Source organism: Sminthopsis crassicaudata, chromosome 2 (genome assembly GCF_048593235.1).
Source record: "Sminthopsis crassicaudata isolate SCR6 chromosome 2, ASM4859323v1, whole genome shotgun sequence".
Classification (NCBI taxonomy): Eukaryota; Metazoa; Chordata; class Mammalia; order Dasyuromorphia; family Dasyuridae; genus Sminthopsis; species Sminthopsis crassicaudata.
The window spans coordinates 280,092,246-280,116,388 of NC_133618.1; the positions used below are offsets into that span (position 1 = coordinate 280,092,246).

The 24,143-nt window shown below is 37.8% G+C and overlaps 2 protein-coding genes across 10 annotated transcripts in view; one reads left to right on the forward strand and one right to left on the reverse strand.

Annotated features, from left to right (window-relative positions):
• The window catches only part of AP4S1 (adaptor related protein complex 4 subunit sigma 1), a 52,794-nt gene extending 29,624 nt beyond the window's left edge, over positions 1–23,170 (reverse strand). For 2 of the 5 annotated variants that reach the window (XM_074289579.1, XM_074289576.1), the window contains exon 1: positions 22,794–23,170. The gene's annotated coding sequence lies outside the window, so the exon portion shown is untranslated. Of the gene's footprint in view, positions 1–1,639; positions 4,954–22,793 lie in introns of those variants that run through there. The other 3 variants (XM_074289580.1, XM_074289581.1, XM_074289577.1) reach the window with 2 other exon arrangements.
• Positions 22,001–24,143, forward strand: part of STRN3 (striatin 3) — an 86,364-nt gene continuing 84,221 nt past the window's right edge. For all 5 annotated transcript variants that reach the window (XM_074289567.1, XM_074289569.1, XM_074289570.1 and 2 more), the window contains exon 1: positions 22,001–22,669. In XM_074289567.1, the coding sequence (XP_074145668.1) occupies positions 22,361–22,669 (309 nt within the window). In that variant the 5' untranslated portion in view covers positions 22,001–22,360. The remainder of the gene's footprint in view (positions 22,670–24,143) is intronic.

Consider the following 24,143-nt stretch of genomic DNA (forward strand, 5'->3'; position numbering starts at 1 on the left):
TGAAAGGTTACATATACTTTTCATGTGAAGAATATACATAATAGGACTTAACAATTTTGTAGCACTTTTCCAAAACTGGAATCCATTTCTAATTATTCCTTTTTCCCAATTCCATTCACAAATTAAATTAATCTGAAAGTCAGAGAAGATCTGTCCTCTCCTTGTCAAGAGATTTATAATGTTTTTTAGAGCTGGGATTCGATACCATGCTTTGCTACTTTCCATCTAATGTCAACTGAGAATTTAAGGTTTTAAGATATGGAAGATAAATTACACAAATGCAAAATGATATACATCTTCCAGTGTTTCTTAATGATCTGTTCTCATCATTAATGATATTGAATCAACACTTAGTACTCTTATTCTAAATCTCATCATCCAATATGGTGAAGACAGAAAAGGAAACTCAAGAATATAAAGTGAAAAAGAGCAGCTAGAACACACCAAACATACAGAAGAAATCTATACTAGGCGTGACACAATAGGTAAGACACTCTTGGATTTTAAAGATATTTCAAACTGGAGAAAATTACCAAGGAATGAAGATCGTGCATAGTATTCCTACCTTCTTCCTCCCCCCAAAAAACAATCAAGTAGCGATCAGCAATTACTGACAGAGGGTTATGTAGACAGAGAACACTATTAAGCATTTCCTGTGTGCCAGGAATTGTGCCAAATTCTGAGGATCCAAGCACAAGCAAATAAGGTAGTATCTTCCCTCCAGAAGCTACCTTCTAATGGAAGAAGACACACATGGGAGCCAGAAAAGGTGAGAGTGGTGGTGGTGATGAGCAAAGCCTGGGAAGTGTTTGTAGATTTAGTATGAGGTACAGTAGGAGGAAAATTCATTAATAAGTATTTAGAATCACAGGGACAAGGTTCAAGAGTCCTGTGGGTAGGAAATAAGGATGATATGAGAAATATGAGAAACAGGTTTTCTCAGACAATTTTATATGACAGAAGACTTTCACAATCATCCAAATGACTGAAGTAAAGCAAATAGGAGATCCTGTTTTATTTGTTTTTACTAAAAAAATTTAATTCAGTACAGCAAAATATAACTACAAAGGCTCTGTTCCCATGAATGTGAAGATTCCACAAGATTGCTTGATGTAATGATCCCTTTATTATGATAAAGGCAGGCATAAAATAGAAACAATGTCTGTGAAAACTAGTTGATACTGTTGTGTAAGATGTTCAATACAAAATCCAAATGGAAGAATTCTCTGTACCTGGTGCAATTACCCAGATGCTCTCATTTGTGTATCACATTGGGTTGGTTTCAGTTCAAGATCCATGGCTTTTTACACAGAACTATTTAATAGTTCACATAAGAAAAATCAGTTGGATAATAAGGGCAAATTGATCAAATTATGACATGCAATTGGAAATTTAGCCTATCTATAGTTACATTATCAGTAAATGTATCTTGAATAGTAATAGAAGACAGATAGTGAGATAGGTCCATAATTAAATGGAAAAGATCAGGTTGAATTGCATTTGGATAATTATTTAGCACTTTTACTGGAACTAAATTTCTTTTCTTCCTTTTCCTTTTCCTTCTCCATCCCTCTCTCCTTCCCTACCTCCCCTCTCTGTCCCATTCTCCCACCACCACCACCATTTTGAAAAAAATTACCTTTCCCTTCCCAATAAACAGCTATTTGTTTTTTCATTCCCTTCTCTTCACCACTGGAGAAAAAAGAAAAAAAGAAAACCCTTGTAACAACCATACATAGTCAAGCAAAACAAACTCACACATTGATCATGTCTGCAAATGTGTCTCTTTTTGCAAACTGAGTCCATTACCTGTCAGGAAAATTGTTCTTCTGGAATTATGGTTGATTACTGTATTGACCAGAATTTTTAAGTGTTTCAAAAATTGTTCATTTTTTTTTACAAAGTTCTGGTTCTATTCACTTCACTGTAGATCATTTCATACATGTCTTCCAAGTATTTTCTAAAACTATCTGGTCATTTTTTATGGCATAATAGTATTCCATTATATTCCTATGCCACAACTAATTCAGTCATTCCCCAAGTAATGGACATTCTTAGTAAAAAGAGTTGCTAAATAAATTTGTGCATGTGTGTGTATGTGATCTTTTTCTCTTTGTTTGGGCTGATAGCTTATCATTTGGTCAAAAGGAATACACATTTAGTAAAATGGAAAATAGTTCCAAATTGCTTTCCAGAATGGCTGAAACAATTCAGTTCCACCAACAGTGCATTAATGTGCCTGTTTTTCCACAGTCCCTCATTTGGCAATTTTCGTTTTTGGAAAACTTTGGAAATTTGCTGGATATGAAGTGGAATCTCAATTATTTTAATTTGCTTTTCTCTAATTATTAATGAATTGGAGCATTTTTCCTGAAGAACTTTCAAGTTTGGGTTTCTCTCATTGAAAATCATCTATTTGTGTCATTTGACAATTTTATCAATTGAGAAAGTTCTTATCCCTTTCTCTTTCATATAGATACTGGCTATATGACTCTGTCCAGATTACTTAACGATTCAGTGTCCAAAGCAACTGTCTAAAAATATAATTTGCAGACTAAGTGCCAATCTGTATTTCCTCACCACGAGTTCCCTATTCCAATAAAATCATAGATTTGGTCCAAAAAGATTTTTAAAAAGTCATTGTGTGTTTTGTTTTACTGATACTGATTACTTTACTCTAAATTTATTTATATGTCTCTCCATGTTTTCCTAAATTTGTCATACTTATATTGTTTATGGTACAGATATATTCCATTATATTGATACAAACTATTTTTCAACTGCTGAATATCGACTTTGAAGAGTACATATTTCATATAGTCTGGGCAAAAAAACATTTTCTGTTCATTTCTTGAATGACTTGACTGATTAATTTTAGAATAATCATGGAACTTTTAAGAGGCTATGCAATTTTCTGGGGTCTGATGTAGTCACCAAATGACATTAGTATGTAAATTATCATTAGCAGTGTGTTATAGTTTACCATCCATATTTCCAATTTTCTTTGGATTACCTTCAATTTTATTTTTTCTAAGAGTTATTCCATGATTTTCAGCTCTATAGCACCAGTGGTTGTGGGGTATTGTTAAGAAATTAACAGCAATATTTTTACAGAAAAGCAGTATGGCTTTAAGTCATGAATTACTATAGTCTTCAAAGAACTGAAATTGAGAATGACCCAAACTGCCATAAAGATGTGCATGAATGATAGGCTGCACCCTATTATAAACAAGGAATTTATATAGATGTGTTGTAAAGGAGTTTGTAATCAAAGGAATTTATTTTCCAAAAGATGGCATGATCAGGGAGTTAAGAGTAGGAATAACTGATGGACAACCTGCTCCATAAGCATCCTTGAAATGTTGAGATAATGTGATGAAGGCCCCCCATTGTTAGGTGGGGACTTACGGAAGAACTTGGACAAGAGTCACACAGGATGGGCAAAGATGGGGTGAAACTGTTGGAGCGATGTATTACAGGAAATATTCAATCTGTTGAAATGACAGACAGCGTAGCACCTGTGTATTTCTAGAAGTGTATTTGCACACCACTGGGCAGGAAGGTGCTGAGGGAACAGCGAGACCCTGATGCTGGCTGAAAATTTTCATATCCCAGCCAGTGAGACTGACTAGCTGAGTTTAGCATTAAAGTCTAGTGCTCAAGGAACAACCTAGAGCAATAGGTTAAGTGGAATGTTTGTTTGGGGGCAGGGGTGGGAAGCAAAGGGAAGGAATAGGTATTGGAACTATGAAAATGAAATGCAACTACAAAGGAACAAGAATCCAGAGGCTGCAGCCACGGACCTGGGGAGTAAGGCAAAGAGGTAGCTATCAAATCCAAGAGGTAAAACAGAAAGACAATCCTAGGATAGACTGCAGTTTAAAAAAACCAAGTATCCTGAAAGACTGAGCTTGGGCAAAGAATTTCTATACAAGTTGTCATGCTCAACAAGGTGGGAATGTCTGCATCCTTTTACATTTTGTCATGGAATGCTAGCCCTATCATCTCTATTGTCCTAAATAATCTTCAGCTGTGGAACATTCCCATCCACCACCTGCATTTCTTGAAATGGCAGCAGACAGGGCTGGTAGTAGAGATGAGAACTGATGTAACACTTACTAAATTAACTGTATGGTATTTCTAATCTTTTTATATTCCTTGAGGATAAGAATTGCCTCACTTTTGTATCCCTAAAAATTAGCCCAGTGCCTTTATACTCTGCAGGTATTTAAAAAATGCTATGGAAATTAAAACTAGGGAATAAATACTTTGAAAATAACATGTGCAATTAAAAGAAACATGTGTAATGTGTACATATATGTATCTTTTAAAAATGGATCATTACACAGTCTAACTGAAAATATCTCTTTTATTTTTGTTCATTAGTCATAGTTTCTGACGTGTATATATGTAGAAAAAAGGCGACAGTGGCTAATCTGATCCAAAAAACTTCACATGTTAAAATAAACCAAGAAATGTGTGTACATAGGAATATTTTTTTTGTACAGTATGAATTTTAGAGCTGGAAGTGACCTTTGACATAATTTGTTAAAATTGCCTATTTAACAAATGAAAAAGCTAAGGCTTAAATAAGCTATATAAATGTCTTAGAACCACCCATGTCTTCTAATGCTCTTAGCATGTGATAGTTTTGATATCCAAACTTATCTGTGCTAGCCATGGATATTACTTAATTTTCCTGGCTAAAAAGTGAACCCTTTAAAATCGTTTTTGTTTTATATCTATTTTGTTCTTACTATTTCTGACTTTGTGTATCCTTATAAAAATAACATGTAAATTTTGTCTCTACAATAACTAGTTCAGTTTATTATTATTGTCTGAAAACACTATAGTATTCCTCTGAGAACTCTAATAAAGAAATCCATCATTAAAATATAATTTCTTCAGTCTCATAAGAATAGCAGTTAACATGGAAATTAGTATGGCAGAAATTAGATATGGACCCACACTTAACACCATATACCAAGATAAGATCAAAATGGGTCCATGATTTAGGCATAAAGAATGAGATCATAAATAGATTAGAGGAACAGAGAATAGTCTACCTCTCAGACCTGTGGAGGAGGAAGGAATTTATGACCAGAGGAGAACTAGAGATCATTATTGATCACAAAATAGAAGATTTTGATTACATCAAACTAAAAAGTTTCTGTACAAACAATACTAATGCAAACAAGATTAGAAGGGAAGTAACAAATTGGGAAAATATTTTTAAAAGTAAAGGTTCTGACAAAGGTCTCATTTCCAAAATATATAGAGAACTGACCCTGATTTATAGGAAACCAAACCATTCTCCAATTGATAAATGGTCAAGGGATATGAACAGACAGTTCTCAGATGATGAAATTGAAACTATTTCCACTCATATGAGTGTTCCAAATCACTACTGATCAGAGAAATGCAAATTAAGACAACTCTGAGATATCACTACACACCTGTCAGATTGGCTAAAATGACAGGAACAAATAATGATGAATGTTGGAGGGGATGTGGGAAAACTGGGACACTGATACATTGTTGGTGGAGTTGTGAAAGAATCCAGCCATTCTGGAGAGCAATTTGGAACTATGCCCAAAAAGTTATCAAACTGTGCATACCCTTTGACCCAGCATTGCTGTTATTGGGATTATATCCCAAAGAAATACTAAAGAGTGGAAAGGGACCTGTATGTGCCAAAATGTTTGTGGCAGCTCTTTTTGTTGTAGCTAGAAACTGGAAGTTGAATGGATGTCCATCAGTTGGAGAATGGTTGGGTAAATTGTGGTATATGAAGGTTATGGAATATTATTGCTCTGTAAGAAATGACCAGCAGGAGGAATACAGAGAGGCTTGGAGAGACTTAAATCAACTGTTGCTGAGTGAAATGAGCAGAACCAGAAGATCACTGTACACTTCAACAACAATACTGTATGAGGATGTATTCTGATGGAAGTGGAAATCTTCAACATAAAGAAGATCCAACTCACTTCCAGTTGATCAATGATGGACAGAAACAACTACACCCAGAGAAGGAACACTGGGAAGTGAATGTAAATTGTTAGCACTACTGTCTATCTACCCAGGTTACTTATACCTTCGGAAGCTAATAATTAATGTGCAACAAGAAAATGGTATTTACACACATATATTGTATCTAGGTTATATTGTAACACATGTAAAATGTATGGGATTGCCTGTCATGGGGGGAGGGAGTGGAGGGAGGGAGGGGATAATTTGGAAAAATGAATAAAAAAAAAAAAAAAAAAAAGAATAGCAGTTAACAGCTTCAAAGTACTGGAAGTTGGGGGCAGCTAGGTGGCCCAGTGGATACAGCACCAGCCTTGAATTCAGGAGGACCCGAGTTCAAATCTGGTCTCAGACACTTAACACTTCCTAGCTGTGTTACCCTGGGCAAGTCACCTAACTCCAGCCTCAGGAAAAAAAATAAATAAATAAATAAACAAAGTATTGGAAGTTAACAGAATTTCTGATTAAGAATAAAGTTCCAAATGAATTAAAATTATGGGCCATTAAATTACAAACATAGGCACTGGAACCACAAAATTTCAGATTCTTTAAATAAGAAAAAAGAATTCATAATCAGGGATTAATCAAATGAACAATCTTCTAGTGGAAAAGGCATTGGAATAAAACAATAAAGTTTAAATCTGGCCAAGCTCTGATTTTACTTTGTTAAATAAGTTGAAGTCTCTTTGAGCCTCCATTTCCTCAAGAAAAAAAGGAACCTAACCTAAATTCCCTCTGAGGTTCCCCCCAGCATTGCGATTCCTCAGGATTATTGAAATCTAGTCATTATTTTATTTATTAAATAATTGGTAGAAAATCTTAGTCTGTGTAGTAGATATGTATATCTGAAAAGTTGCACATACATGAATTTTTTTGCAATTTTTACTATTTTTTAAAATATGGGATATTCATAATGGTTTCTTCTTTAAAACAGTTTTTTTGGTAAAATAATCATTCTTTATATGTTTGTAAATATGGAATTTTTAATTTTTTTATTTTAATGGTATTTTATTTTTCCAAATACATGCAAAGATCGTTTTCAACATTAAACCTTTGCAAAATCTCGTGTTCCAAACTTTTCTCCCTCTCCTTCCCCATTCTTCTCCCCAAGACAGCAAACAATCTGATATGGGTTAAACAAGCACAATCCCTCTAAGCATATTTCCATATTTGTCATGTTGAGGAAAAAAAAAATCAGATCAAAAGGAGAAAAACCACAAGAAAGGAAAAAAGGAAACCAAGCAAACAAATAACAAAAAGTAAAAATAATATGCTTTGATCCACATTCAGTCTCTCTGGATGTGCATGGCACTTTCCATCACAAGTCTATTGGAATGAATAGACTTGGGATGGAGAGAACCATCTGTATCGAGAAAGAGAACTATGGGGACTGAGTGTGGATCATGTGTTGTACGGAAATGGTGAGGGGTCACCATTTAATAAAAAAAGCTGGAGAGAGGTCTAGAGAAAAGCAAAGTTTATTGTACATCCTGGAGAGAAGGGTGTCCCACCCTTTGAGTAGACAATCGAAGAGAGGAAGCACCTCCTGTGGGCAGGACAGCACCTTTAATCCCTAAAGCAAAACGCCCCCTCCCACCACTGACTCTCATCCTCATTGGCTGAGAGTCTTACATTCTAAACTCGAGATCTACCCATGAAATTGAACTTGACCAATAAGTACATAGTTGCCCATATTTGGATGAAATAGGGAGATGATATCATAAGAGGGGAAGGCAATGCCCTTTGCTCGAACTTCAGAGTCCTTCAGGCCTACTCGAACTCTGAAGTAGATGAAGCCTTACTCGATTTTCACAACTGTCTTGAAAGATCTCACCTCATCTCATTCAATCATAACATAGTATGTTCACGTTTTTTGTTGTCAGCTTGCTTGCTTTTTATTTTTTCTCTTTTTTTCTCCTTTTGATCAGATTTTTCTTGTGCAGCATAATTTTGGAAATATGTAGAGAAGAATTACTTGCTGTCTGGGGGAGGGAGCGGGGGAGAGGAGAGGGGAAAATTGGGAACACAAGGTTTTGCAGGGGTGAATGCTGAAAACAATCTTTTCATGTATTTTGAAAATAAAAAGTTATTATTTAAAAAAAACAAACAAACAAAAAACAAGTCTATTGGAATTGCCTTGAATAACCTCATTGCTTAAAAAGCCAAGAGCATCACAGTTGATCATCAAATAATCTTGCTTCTATGTGCAATGTTCTCCTGGTTCTGCTCACTTTACTCAGCATCAGTTCATGTAAATCTTTCCAGGTTTTTCTGAAATCAGCCTCCTCATCATTTCTTATAGAACAATAATATTTCATTACATTCATATACCATTACTTATTCATCCATTCTTCATTTGAAGGACATAACACTCAATTAATATGGAATTTCCTAAGGCAAAGCAGGGCTGTGTATTTATCTCTGACCTGTAGGTTAAAATATGGGTTGCTTTTTATTTGCAGAGGAAGCCATGTGAATATAAGAAATTTAAAACAAGAATGTATTCAAACTCATAGTGAATTGTTCATTCTAATGTACTCACCATATTCTTTATGTTTTGTAGAAACAGGTTTTAACTATTACCCATTTTGTTTTTAAAATAAATATTCTGGAATACCTTCCAAATCAATTCCAACCAATTAAAAGAATTATTTGGAATAAAAAACCCAATAAGGAAATTAGATATATTGGAAAGTTGCTTTAAATCTTTCAGAGCTCAATACCATCTTTAGTAAATTAATACCCTAGCAATAAATTACTACTCCAGTTTAATATGATAATTTAAAAGAAGGTATGGGCTCTATGCTTAATTTAAACTCAGGGAATCACTACCTACCAAGAAGGGCCAAGGACATTACTAAAGTAAACTCTCATTCAAAAGAGTAATTAGCAGTCACAAGGTTTGATCTTGTCAGCTTAAGATCTCCACAGTAACTAGAAAGTCAGTGTTCCTAATGTGACTCAAGATATCATGATGTCTTCATATGATACTAATGGATATCTTGGGAAGTCAGAGTGCCTGAGGGAATCAGTAATGAAATGGGTGATTATTACCTCCAAAAAGTATTTTAATTCAATCTCATCAGTATGAGTTAGATAATAACAGTTCAGTATCAAAACTTGTTTTGAAATCTTTTGATGGAATTCCACCTTCTCCCCCTATCCCCAACTCCCACCTCCTATTGTATTTATAAATTTAATCTGGTCCCTAAACAAATGAATTACATTAAAAAAAAAAAAAAAAAAAAGCCACATTCCTAATTGATTAAGTTATAGGCATTCTTAGATTGGAGCCTAAAATACTATTTTCATCCACAAAAGAGCTTCCACTAGATACAGTGAAATTTGGAAATACTCCACCAAATTTTAACCTTAGTAAGGTTTGTCATCAGCATTTGTTTCATTGGCTCTCTGATTTACTGGTCAACTAATTCAATCATCTCTCCTACTTTGAATAAATACAACATTCGGGGTAGGTAGGTGGCTCAGTGGATAGAGCACCAGCCTTGAATTCAGGAAGACCTGAGTTCAAATCTGGTCTCAGACACTTAACACTTCCTAGCTGTGTGACCCTGGGCAAGTCACTTAATCCCAGCCTCAAAAAATAAATAAATAATACATACATACATACAACATGCCAACTGCAAAGTTGGTGAAAGACACATCCCTCTGAATTTAGTACCATTCTCATTCAGATCAGATGTCTGAGTGGAACACACAGTTGGTTAAATGGCCTGCTTGGCTGCCCTTTGCCTAAGCAATTTCATTTTACATTCCACAGTATTTACTTAAAATGTATTATTATTACATTCCACAGTATTTACTTAAAATGTAAATAAGAGATTAAACTTGTCAGACTAGACTCCCCAAATGCTGCCCAAAGGATATATAGGTATATATATAGATATAGATATATATACAATATATATGTATGTGTGTGTATCTCATAGAAAGAGTTTAATCTTGGGGCTATTTGTTACTTTAATATTCCAAAAAATTATTTTTAGACTACCCTCAGAACTATTTGAATCATAGGTTTTATCAGATATTTTAATTTTCCATTAAATTATTTTAAATGAAAAGGTAAAATTTCAATCATAATAAACAATAAAAACTTTAAAAGGTTCTCTGATCCACTTTCTTTTTGGGGGTAATAAGTACTTATTTGCTTTAGGCTATTTTTATTAAAACAAAAGATTGTCATCTTTTTCATTATTAATTTTTAGTTTTAGTTTAACTAGGAAACTCTAAAGACAGACTTATCCATCACAATTGGTTGAAGAGTTCACATGAAGTAAATATCCACTGCAGCAGTAATTGACTTCTTGGATATTCGCTGCTCTTCCAACAGAAGGCAAAACATTTTTCCATGTCTGTTAAATTATTACCTATGAAGAGTCTGGCAATTTTCCATTCAGATAAATTTTCTGGCTGTTTTGTTTTATCTGAAGTATAAAAACTTAAGTCTTTTTTGCTTTTTTCTTAGCCAAATGTCCAGCTGGGATTTGGACTTAGCGACTTTTTTTCCATTTTGACATCAAGTTACTCTGTGTGGGATAATACAGTATTATCACAGTCTATTACTTTCTAACATATTAGCCAAGAGAAAATTCTAAAGCTAAATCAGATTCTTAAAAAAATAAGAGTATGTTGTGTTTCTAAAAGACTATATTTTTCTTTCTCTAATTTATAAAGAGCTCTTCCTTTTTTTATCCACTTGTATGTTTTGAACTGTTCAAAGGTACTGTGGTATTCCTGGATTTCCAGAGTTTTCTTAGCTTAAAGCATTTAGTGAAACAAGAAGCTGATATCTGATCTCATCTGGCAGGTTAATACTCAATTCAGGTCAAAGTTAACTCCTCCTTTTCAGTTCCACTTGCACTAAAGTTCTCTTGTGAGCTTTCTGACTATTTGCCCATCCTCCTAGAAGATCTTGCTTGAGGCCTCTTGTCCATTTGCTTATGTTTTGACTGTATTTATAGATGTGAACACTAAATCTTTCCCCCGAGTGTCTGTATCACTTCAAAAATCATAAACAGTACTTCTGATGGAGGAATGATTCTGAAACTGGTCCATGTGGCACTTTATTGCCAAAACACAGTAGAAAGTATCATAAAAGAGTCAGTTTGAAGGTCATTTAGAGGCAGCAGAGTTGTTGGATTATCTAGTTTAACCTCTCATTTTGCAGGTGAGGAACATTCTTTCCAATTTTATAATCAATTCAACAATCATTTCTTAGATCTCTTATGCGTCATTGAATATCCGGATCAGGTGTTGATCAGACAAAGACAAGAATTTGATTTCAAGAAGCTTAAATTCTGGGGTCAGGAGCACAACATGTTCATAGAGCTATAAATACAAAGTATGTTCAAAGTAAACAGAGAGTCATTTGGAGGTGTGGGAAATTACCAAAAATTGAAAGGGTATAGAAAGAAACTTCCAGGGTGGGCAAGAGGACAGACTGGGAGCCCCAACATCACATATGAGCAACAGCCAGGAGGTCAGCCTGTCCAGTTCTTAAAATGGGTGAGGGTGAGGAATGTCAACTATGTCTGAATCAGACTTTGTAAAGAGACTAAATGGCCAAGTAAATTGTTGAGAGACTAAATGATTAAGTAGAGGGGTTTTGTATTTTATCTTAAAGACAATTCTTTGAATTACAATATATCTTTGTAAAAAGCTTCTGTATAGGATTATAAATGGAGAAACCTAGAAAATTAATTTTGGACCAAGAACTAAGAATATCAAAGCTGATAATAACCCAAGGTATGGAACCTAAGCTCTCTTTGCAAGGCAAGCAGTTTGTGTGTGTGCAACATGGAGGGGAGTATGAGGAAGACTCTTTAATATTAATTTTTACAAATATTGATCTGTCTCTGTGCTTTCATTATTGTAGGCAACCCTCAGTGTGGAAACTCCCTCTCCCAAATTGTAGCAACTCTGCCGTAATCTACAGTCTCAGAGAATGTTCTGAAAAATCGAAAAGATAAGTTACTTGCTCATGGTCACATGACCATTATGTGTCAAAGGCAAGTCTTGAATTTGGCATCTTCCTAACTCTAAGGCTGGCCTTCTATCTCTATCCTGTCACTTTTCCCCTCACAGATATTCTCTGTACAATGAAGGCGTTCACTTGTGACAAGCCATGTCTCATTACAAACACAAGGAGTAAAGTTTTTAAAGCTTTGTTCCAGATCTGGCTCAGGGAGATCCTTCCTCTTCCTTTAGACTCAAGTAGGGTAAACATTTCAATTAGACCACAACTCATTCCTAATGTTATGGTCCTAAGCAAACCACAAGTTCTATTATCATCTCCCTTTTTTTGGTGATACTTGTCTCCAAAGTCTTCACCCAGATATTACAAAATGGCTAAATGCAATGTTTGTAAAGTGCATTAAGTTCTTTGGCGAAAAGAAATGTGAAAATATGTGATATTGGAATCAGAAAAGACTTGAGAGATTATCTTTCTTCCTAGAGATGAGGAAACTGAGGCTTTACCTAAGGTCACACAATAAAAGGGATAAAGATATTCATCAAAGTATGTGAACTTAGGTGAGTATTTCCAGGTGAGACATGGAACTCCTAATTCTATACTAGAAAAACTGGAAAGAAGGGATCTGAGTATTACATACTATGTTTAACTTAGTTAGCAACCTGGAATTTTTTCACAAGCTTCTGCTGACATACCTTTGACACACCTCTCTTGTTCAGGCAGCCTATTTATGAGATATGACAACCCCTTTCAAAACCTGAAGTAGAGGAGTGGTATAGACAAGTGTCTGGAGACTAGATTAAAAGTACAAAGAAGTATTCCTGAAACTGAAAAGTGCAGCTTAGAAAATGTGAGAACATCCTAAAAAGGCAGAGGAAAGGTGTAGGAAAGCTCTGGGTAAAGATTAAAACAAACCAGGAAGGTTGTGAAGAGAGATTTCAAAGAGGAAATGACTCAGTAACAGCTTGGAGGGAGGGAGTTCCAATTAGGTGAGGTAAGACAAATGAGATAATTGCAACAGAAATGACTGAGATGATTTTAGACAGAGTGATCAATTACTACAAAGTAAAGGGATCTTGGACATTTTGCAGAGTATTACATGAAGACACTACCCCCAAATGCTAGGCACTATCACAATGGGATGGATTAGAAGTAAAACAAAATATTTTAACCTGTCTAAAGTGATGGCATCTCCTTCCTTTTAATACCTCAGACAGTTTGGGTTTGGGGATAGGGAAGGTTTTCATATGAAAGAATCAAGGAATTAAACCTCTGAAGTGTTGGACATAAAGCTAAAGAGAAAGTTGCTTAAACTTTATAAAATTCTGAAAAGTGTAAACTGGACAAAAATGGAATTGTTTAGCAAATTCAGTAATATTTTACTTTGTAAGGAGTGAAAGAATACACAAATTCACCATATATTAGAGTATATGTCATTTCTCTATCTTTTCATAAAGGCTGGAATGTACTCTCTTCTCACCTTGACCTCTTAGAATCTTAAGCTTCCTTCAAAAGTTAGCTCAAATAACATCTATGTGAAGTCCTAACTGAAAGCATAAAACTGAGGCCCTCCTAGTTTGAATACCTGTTAGTTTTCCAAGACTAAATCATGGCAGCCTAAATTCTAGAATTCAGCTTCTGCTATTCCTCCCTCACCATCTTTTGAGTTCTCGATTTAATTCTATTAAACAGCTCTTCTATTTAACAGTTCCCTTTCTGACTCTAACCTTTTTAACTTGTTTTCTTCCTTGTCCTTGTTCTTGGCTTTGTCACACCTTTGAGTATGATCCTTTCCAAAACAGGTCCTTCTGAGTTAAGACTTTCCCCTCGATCCAATTCCTCAAATTAGGGAGGGATTCATTTGGTACTAGAGATTGCAATCAGTTTCAGAATCTATGACAATGACAGGCTATATATAGTAGAAGATGAAGCATATAATCTCTCTTTCACAAGATAACTTTTCAAATATTTGAAATAACTATCATTTACCCTTTGTTTCCCCTCATGGATAAAATATGTGGGTCACACTTTAAGATGTCATGCAAGGTATCCTCACACCAGAATTCTAATTAGAATGTTAGTGCTGATTTATGCTCCAAGCTTTTTGCTTAAATGTGGCTGAGTGATCAAAGGGGTTTAAGACAATCATTGAATTTATAGTTAGAAGGGACCTCACAGGTCATTTAGTTCAATCCTTTCATTTTATTTACGAAGAAATTGAAGCCCAGATAGAAACCTTTCTAGATTTTTTTTCAAGATCAAACAGATAATAAGTGGAAGAACTGGGATTTAAACTCACTTCTTCTGTCTCTATATTCATATTCATTCCTGTGTATCATATGACCTGTAGTGATTTTGTTAATTAGGCATTATTCCTTAGATGTTATTCCAGAAAGCAGTAGAATAGAGAAGAGAGATCATTACACAATAAGTGGGTTTAGAGAAAATAGGAATAATAAATTTTTTAAAAAAGAAGTTTGGCTATGAAAGGAACAAGGAAAGAGGGAATCTTAGTTCAAAGGAGTAAAAGAGTTAAGGGAAGGGTTTTTTGGGGGAAGAAGTTAGGATGAGGAAAAAAAATTTGGTAATTTATAAGTTGAGGAAAATGAACTAACAGAGTATGTAACTGAACTTCTTTTATAGTAGGTAACATGCCACAAAATCCACACATGGTCAGATGTATGATTGAAGCATTTATCAGGTTTTTATGCTTTTCAATTATGTATTCCATTCAGTCATTTAGTCAATAAGTATTTATTGAGACCCTATACTAATAAGATCCAGAAATACAAAGGAATTAAAAAAAAAAAAGTCAAATATGTGGTTCCAAGTTTGAAGAAACTCATATTCTAAAGGGAAGACAACAAACAGGTAAAGATCTATGTACATACAAGATAGATATACAGGTAAGGGAAAGTAATCGAAGAGGGAAGAAGGCTGGGAGTTGGAGGAAGGGACTATGTTACTATGGACTTTATTTAAGGTGATTAGTTCATTCAGAATTAAGATACAGTTGATCAGTGTCATAAAGTTTAACCAGTTGGAGAATGGTGTGGATCTGGAAATAATATTTGTGATTTAGTCTAGAGAAGACTTAGGCAATATAAGATTTCTCCTACTCCATACCTCAAAGCCTGTCTATATTCCTTATTCATCTTTTTCTTTGTTCTAATACTGGGGAGGAGGTGATCCTTCTCTTCAGCAAAGTTAACTCCCTCTACCTGTGCTTTATTTTTAATCAATTAAAAAAATGAAGATATACCTTCTCTCTCTTTAGACTCCCTACTCCCAAAAAAAACAAAACAAAATACTCTTATTATAAACATGTGTAGCCAAACATAACAAATTTCCAGGTAAGCCATATGCAAAAAAAAATATCAATCTGCACTATCACCTCTTTATTTAGAAAATACCTTATTTCAACATGAGTCATTAGGAATTGTGGTTAGCCATTGTATGGATCAAAATTCTGAAGACTTTCAAAGCTGATTGTTTGACATCATCCTCTGCATCGTATTTTAAAGCACAGAAATATTCTATCATATGCACTATGACTGGTTCAGCTATTCCATAATTGAGGGGCACTTTTCCAGTTTCCAATTCTTGGCACTACAAAATAGGGATATATAAATGTTTTCTATATAATATATGCATATATATTCATATATAAACTTTTGTATATATGGGTTCTTTTCCTGTTTTTTAATCTTTTTAGGGTACAGATGTAGTAATGGTATTATTAGGTCAAAGAATTATGCATAGTGTAATAGCCTTTTGGGCACAGTTCCTAGCAGAATGACTGGCTAGTTCATAGCAACACCAGTAGTATGTTTTCCCACAGCCTTTCGGCATTTGTCACTTTCTTTTTTTTTTGATCAATTCTATCAATCTGCTGGCTAAGACAAGGAATCTCAAAAATTGTTTTAATTTGCATTTATTTAATTATCTTTTAGAGCCCCTTTCAAATGGATATTGATAGCTTGGATTTTTTTCCTCTGAAAAGTGAATGTTCATGTCCTTTTAATGAGGGTGGAGGTCCCTTTAAGATTCTTTTCTAATTGCCCAACCCATGGCTGACCTCGATTCATAAATCCTGGTCAAAGGCACCCTTTGAATATCCGGGCCCAGCCCCCACCATCAGCTCAACTTCCCCCAGCCCTCACCTGATCTGAGCTAATTGAAAAGCCCGCAGAGAACTTAGGGATACCGCCCATCATCTTTTGGGTATAAAAGAGGTAAGCCGGAATGCCCTCATTGCATGAGCCCTCCCAGCCAACACATGGTATCCTTCCAGCCATGTAAGGGTTCCTGCCTGCCTAGCGGCCACCTTCGGCCCTAGCATCTTTCTAACTTAACTTTACTTCCAAATTTCTACAATAAACCTTTTATTTATCAATCTAGGTTTTCGGGCCTGTAAATTAATTTTACAGGGGACACTGAGGCATGGGATTATCTATGCGCCGAGAAATGGGGTTCCCCCTTTCCTTTCCCTCATTACTTTGGCTATTTATCAACTGGAGAATATATTGCTCATATTATATATTTGAATCAGCAGCTATATATCTTAGAACTAAATCTTTTTCCAAATTTTAATAGTTATTTTATTTTTCCAAACACATGCAAAGATAGTTTTCAATATTCACCTTTGCAAAACATTGTGTTCCAAATTTTTCTCCCTTCCCTTCCCAACAGCAACAATCCAATATCAGTGAAACATGTGCAAGAAATAAATTAGCAGAGAAACTTGCTATAAAGTTCCCCCTTCCCCATGTACCTGCTTTTAATTTTAGCTACTTTAGCTGGATGTACAAAATGTTTTAAATTTTTATATAATTTACCTACTGTGACTTTATTTGGCCATGAAATCTTCCTTGATCTAACAATTTCTTTTTTGTTTTTCTAATTTATCATGTTGCCTGTAATGGCTAAACCATGAACCCATTTGGAGCTTATCTTGATATATGATGTAAATTATAGGTGCACACCTCATTGCTGTCTGACTACTTTCCATTTTCCCAATAATTTTTTCAAATAGTAAGTTCTTTCCCCAATAGATGAGTCTGTGCTCATTTTTTCCTGTTATGTGCTTTTTTGACTGTGCCCATCTTTAGAAGCTTTTGCTCCATCATTCTCATCTTCAATATCTTCCTACTATTTTTACTGATGCCTTATAAATATGTTCATCTTTAAAAGAAACTAACACCTTTCCTAAAATTTGGTGCTCAATGCAATTTGGAACTATGCCCAAAAAGTTATCAAACTGTGCATACCCTTTGACCCAGCATTGCTGTTATTGGGATTATATCCCAAAGAAATACTAAAGAGTGGAAAGGGACCTGTATGTGCCAAAATGTTTGTGGCAGCTCTTTTTGTTGTAGCTAGAAACTGGAAGTTGAATGGATGTCCATCAGTTGGAGAATGGTTGGGTAAATTGTGGTATATGAAGGTTATGGAATATTATTGCTCTGTAAGAAATGACCAGCAGGAGGAATACAGAGAGGCCTGGAGAGACTTAAATCAACTGTTGCTGAGTGAAATGAGCAGAACCAGAAGATCACTGTACACTTCAACAACAATACTGTATGAGGATGTATTCTGATGGAAGTGGAAATCTTCAACATAAAGAAAAACCAACTCACTTCCAGTTGATCAATGATGGACAGAAATAACTACACCCAGAGAAGGAACACTGGGAAGTGAATGTAAATTGTTAGCACTACTGTCTATCTACCCAGGTTACTTATACCTTCGGAAGCTAATACTTATTGTTCAACAAGAAAATGGTATTTACACACATATATTGTATCTAGGTTATATTGTAACACATGTAAAATGTATGGGATTGACTGTCATGGGGGGAGGGAGTGGAGGGAGGGGATAATTTGGAAAAATGAACCAAAAAAAAAAATTTGGTGCTCCATGAAATCTATTTCTCCTTCCTTTTATTGCTAAATTACTAGTAAAGGTAATGTACAATGGTTGCCTCTTCTTGCTTAAAGGTACCAATGGCCAGACACCAAATGGCTAATCATTTCTCAGTCAAACCCTTCCTTGATCTTTGTGCAGTTTCTGAAAGTGCTGACATTTCCTTCTAGGATAGTCTCTTCTCAGTTTCTGAAACATTGCTCTTTTCTGGTTCTTTTTCTATTTGAACTTTGCTAATTAAACTTCTACTATGCCCTAAGCAGCTCCTCTGAAGCTTTGTCCTGTGCCCTCTTATTCTATCTTTAAACTTTTTCCCTCTGTGATGTCGTTGGTTCCCATAAGTTTAATTATTTGACATTGATGACTCTGTTTTCTCTACAGAACTCCAGTTCTACAACCTCTACTTTCCCATGCATAGGTCTGAACATGCAATTCTCCTGGTGATCAAGACACTCCATCTCTGGGTCTTGGATATTCCTCTCTGGTTCTCCCCATTCATTCCCCCACTGCTTTGGATGCTTTCCCACTTCTGCACTAACTACAGACCTTTCAGGTTAAAATTCCACCTTCTATAGGAAGTCTTCCCCAATCTTTTCTTTTTTTTTTGCAAGGCATTTAAGATTAAGTGATTTGCCTAAGGTCACATAACTACTAAATGTTAAGTGTCTCAGAGTAGATTTGAACTCAGATTCTCCTGACTTCATGGTTGATATTCTATTCACTATGCCTTCTAGCTGTGCCCTCCCCATCCAATGTTTCTTAATTCCAGTGCCTTACCTCTCTATTATTTCTATTTATCCTGTACATAACTTCCTTTGCATACATTTGTTTGCATGCTGTCTTATCCATTATATTGTAAGCTTTTTATGGGGAGATGTCTTTTTGCCCAATTTTTTATCTCCAGCACTTAGCATAAAGCCTGGCATATAGTAGGTGCTTAATAAATGTTTGACTTATTTGCTCCTTATTTCCTTAAGAATACAAACTCCTTAGCCTGATACGGAATAACCTCTCTAAAAAGAGTCCAACCTAACCTTATAATCATATTTCAAATGAGCATGTCTGGAATGCTTTCTTAACTCTGACTCTTGGTTTCCTTCAAGTCCCAGCTAAAATCCTACCTTCTACTTTTTCTGACCTCTCTTAAATGCCTTCTATTGATTATTTCCAAATTATCCTGCATCCAGCTCATCTGTAGTTATCTGCATCTTGTCTCCTTTTAGACTGCGACTCCTCAAGAGCAGATAATCTTACCTGTCTTTGTGTCCCCCACTGTTAACTGACTATACTCTATGTGCCAATTAAACTGGGCTCTTGAATCAAGTCATTCTCTAACTGATAAATAATCAAAGGATATAAACAATTCTCAGATGATGAAATTGAAATTATTTCCACTCACATGAAAGAGTGTTCCAAATCACTACTGATCAGAGAAATGCAAATTAAGACAACGCTGAGATACCACTACACACCTGTCAGATTGGCTAAGATGACAGGAACAAATAATGATGAATGTTGGAGGGGATGTGGGAAAAGTGGGACACTGATACATTGTTGGTGGAATTGTGAACGGATACTCTCCAGAATGGTTGGAGTAAATATAACATATTATAATATAAATATAACATATGTATTTATATTTATAATATATGTTATATTTACTTATTCCACCCATCCCAGGAAATAAGGTGTTTTTTTTTTTTTTTTTTTTTTTTGTATTTGTATATTCAAATAGGCTCTTAACACTGTGCTTTATACCTCCCTCTCTTCTTCAGTCGATCTCTCTTTTTTTTTTTTAGGAGGGTAATTAAACTCAGGAGAGGTACTCAATCCCTCATTAAAAAAAAAAAAAAAAAAAAAAAAAAAAAAAAAGATTTATTCTAAGAGTTCACACACTTTTAATAATAATGGTTATCTGGATTCCCAATCCATAACAGACCGAAAGCAGCAAAGTGAGGGCCAGGGTAAATTCTGGGGAAGGGAAGATGATGTTGGGTTTTTTTTCTTCAGAGGAATGGGCCTCTGTGACATTATTTGGGATTTTCTTGGCAAAGATACTGGAGTGGTTTGATATTTCCTTGTCTAGCTCGTTTTACAGATGAAGAAACTGAGGCAAGCAGGGTAAAGTGACTTTCTCAGGATCACACTGATAGTGCCTGGGTCCACTTTTGAACTCAAGAAGATGAGTATTCCTGACTTCAGGATGAGCAATTTATCCACTGTGCTTCCTAATTGCTCTTAAAACCTTTATCCACTCTTTAAAAATTTTCTATTGATCATTTGTGCTTTACATGACAATGTTTGGGGCCCTGTTTCATTGCTTATCCTCCTCTGAATACAGAAAAATGTTGTCAAGGTCCCTCTGATGATGTGGGCCATAGAACTGAATGCAGCACACCAAGCCAATCATGAATACTGGAGATTTTGTTCAGATATTAAAATCACATGACCTACTTACTTGCCACTCCACAGTATATGGGCAAAGCATTTAAATATAAGTGAATCTCATGGAAATGTGGCAAAATTTGTTTAATTTCCTAGAGAATGGTTGGTGGGCCCACATAAAAAGGTTATACAGTGCAATACTATTCTTAGGAAACCTGAAAATCTTACTTTTAGAGATCCCATCCAAAAATATACAGGTTGTTTTAAACAAGCAAACGATCCTTCAGACAGCTAACACATTAAATAAGCCACTGCAATATCAAATGTTTCTCTTAAAATTAGTTTATCAGTGTTAGTAAGATAGTTACTTGAGGAAGAATGTAAGACATTAATTTTGATAAGGTGTGGCTTAAGGAAAATGGAAGAGCAGAAAGAAGAACTCCTGGAAGCCTCATGAAGTTGGAAAAAGCCCTGAATTTGCAGTAAGATGGTATGGGTTCAAATCATGACCTTGGCTATTTATTATGTACTTGTCACTTGATTTTTCTGGACCTTAGTTTCTGCACTTATGAAATTAAAGCTTTGGAACTTGCATGACTTGAGGTTTCTTCTAGCCTTAAATCCTATTTAAAAGTGGTGTCTGATGAGCTTAATGTTTATAAGTTTTTATTGATAAATATTTGTGCCAAATTTGTGTAAAAAGTGGTAAGCATGCCTCAAAAATGGTGATTAAACGCCACTCTCATCAAATGCATATTACAAATACCATAACAATCCAGTCTGATTTAAGTGGACGTCTTCCCGGCCCTGGAGAAAAGCGCGCCTCTCTCCCCAGCTCCTCCGCCTCATATACCTAAAGTCCCCGCGAGCACCCGAGCCCTACCCTAGCCTTTGAATGGCAAGGATCTGAAGCGGTCCAAGCTCAGTTAAGGATAATGTTGCGGGGATTTCCACAGTGGGAACCCCAGGCAAAGAGGACTCGAGGGGAATGTTAGAAGCCACCTTCCCTTCCCCCTTCCACGTGCCCCCCACGAGTTGGTCACTCTCGGCAAAGTGCTCTGTAACAGACCCAAGACATAAGGGGGGACAGGAGGAGAAAGTGCCCTCTCCCAGAGAGGGAACTGTCGTTCCTGTGGTAAGGAATCATCAAACTGGCCTCAAAGTCCAGAAGGGTCAATTTCTTGCCAAAAGAGAGGCCTCCTAAAGGACCTCAACGGAGAAGAAACTGGCATGGGCTAAGAATCCGAGAAAGAGGCCCCGATCCTCTAGGGCGGCGTGAACTACGCTAGGAATGTGAGAGAAATGTTAGGAATCCAGGGCTGGCAGAGACTGGTGGCCGGTGTTACAGCAAAACCGGTTTAAATCTGGCCCCTAGCAGCGGCCTCCCTGTTGGGACCACAAGGTTAGGTGCAGGGAACTGAGTGGGGCGAGACGAGCTTACTCCGGAAACTTGTAAAGAGCAAAGTTCTGCAATCCAGATTTTATCGCGCACCTAAAACTGCGAAGAAGAGCCACTGGACACAGCGAAGAGACCAAAGACCAGAGGCAGAACTGAGCTGGGTTGGGGGGAGGGGAGGAGAGAGGAGACCCACAGCTCCTCCCACCTAGCGTCTTGGCCCCTCCCTTCCTCAGTGCGCTTGCGCAACGGCGGACCCGGACTCTATTTGGCTATAAGATTTGCGGCAACGGCACCAGCGTTGCTTACCCAGCATGCCACGCGGGGGCGACGGCTCTACGACTACCCCTTTCCCTCCCCCGCCCCCCCCCACGTTACCCTCCTTTCCCCCTCCCATCCGCCCCCCCTCCCTCCAGTGAGTGAGTGAGACGGGCAGATGGAGGAGGGACTGTAATGGCGGCGGCCGGCAGCTCCCTGCTCTGACCCGCGGCAGATACTTAGCAACGACCCCCTCCCCGCCCCTCTCCCCGCGGGCCGCCGCCCAGCCGCCCGCGCGGGGCCACCTTCCTCCCCCTTCCCCACCGCCCCCAGCCGTCCGTGTTTCCCCCCGCGCCCCGGCCGGGGCCCCTCACACAATGGATGAGCTCCCGGGAGGCGGTGGTGGCGGCGGCGGCCCGGGAATGGCAGCCCCTCGGCAGCAGCAGCAGCAACAGGGGCCGGGGGTTAACATGAACCTACAACCGGGAGCCGGCGGAGGAGCGGCCGCCGGCGGAGGTCAGCCTACGGCGGCGGCGGCGGCGGAGGGCGCGGGCCCCTCTACGGGCCCGGAGCTGTCCCGGCCGCAGCAGTACACGATCCCGGGCATACTGCACTACATCCAGCACGAGTGGGCGCGCTTCGAGATGGAGCGGGCGCACTGGGAAGTGGAACGGGCCGAACTGCAGGTAGCTGGTCTCGGGACTCCGGGGATGGGGGTGGGGAGAACGACGGGACCTCGACGGGAGGGTGGAGGGGGTGGGGCTCGCGCGGGGATCCCCGGCCTGAGGGCACTGGGTAGGCAAGACGTACCTTGGGGGGCCCGGGCCGAGGAGGACGAGCAGCAGCCGCAGGTCCTGGCAGGGGTCCCCTCCCCCCTCCTCCCTCCCGCCCCGGGAAGCCTTTTCCACGGCGCTTACTGGCTGCGCGGTACGGGCTTCCTCGGGGCAGCCATTTTGGTTTCTAGTATGGCGTCCGCCGGGGTTTCTCCGGCGTCGGCGGCGGCGGCCACCCAACTTGGGAACCCGTGGCCCCGGGACGATCCCTCCGTCGAACCCCAGCGTTGGGGAGGGAGGCGGGCGGCAAGAGGCGCGCGTTAGACTGCCCTTAAGTCTTCCTCCTTTGGGCCAAAAACCCTGGTCCGGGACCTTGCCGGGCTCTTCCTCCTCCCCCTTTCTCCTCCTCCAAACAGCCCCCCCCCTGCCCTTTGACAGCTCCTCTCCCTTCCCCTCCCCTTCCCGCAGTATCCCGTCTCTCTCCGAAAGGGATTTTAAAGTTTTTACTCCCCGCCTGTTGAACCCTAAGGGGCCCCTATACACCTGTGTAGTGTCCCCTTCCCCCTCTCCCCTTGGCTCCCTAACAAGCTTCAACTTGGGGCCAACTCTTGAACTCTTGGATAAAGAACAATTCTTAAGTGACTTCTGGTTGCTTCGCCTTTGAGACCCAAGCAGTCACTTCCTTCTCTGCCTTCTGTTTGCTACTTGGTGTTAGGCAAAAGAAAAAGGCAGATTGGATTTAAATCTGGTTGGAATAAAGAACAGATATTTGCATATTTCACAGTCCCTTTTTGGGGGAGGGAATGGAAAATAAAGTATGCCTCATTTCGCCCTCAAAAATGGGAAGAATATGAGGTAGTTGCTTTTGTATTTGGGCAGGGGCTTGGATTTAAGACCCAATGGTGGTGTGTTTGTTGGAGAAGAATATTTTAGTGGACATTACCAAAGTGTTTATTTTTAAGCCCCCTACCAAGGCAAATTTAGGACTGGGGGAGGGGGAAAACTTCTCAGCTAGAAAGCACTGCACCTGTTTTTTTCTCGACAAGAACGTTTAGTTTGTGTGCAATCTTGTAGTTCAGTAGTACATATACAGTGTACACAACTAAATAGAATAATATAATAATGGAGGAAAAACTATCCTCTTTAAAAAGATCTCATCTCAAATATCTAAATCAGGCCAGTGACCTTTTGGAGCCAATAAGGATTTTCTTGTCTTATCCGGAGGTCACTAAATGAATTTAATGATTTTTTTTTCCCCAAGAAAAATGATTATAATTCTGCTTTTGAAATTGTCTTTATCAAATTTTTGAAAAATAAGATAATAGGATTTATTCTATATCCATCAGCTCTTTTTTGTAATATTTGTGGATTTATCTCATATTGGATA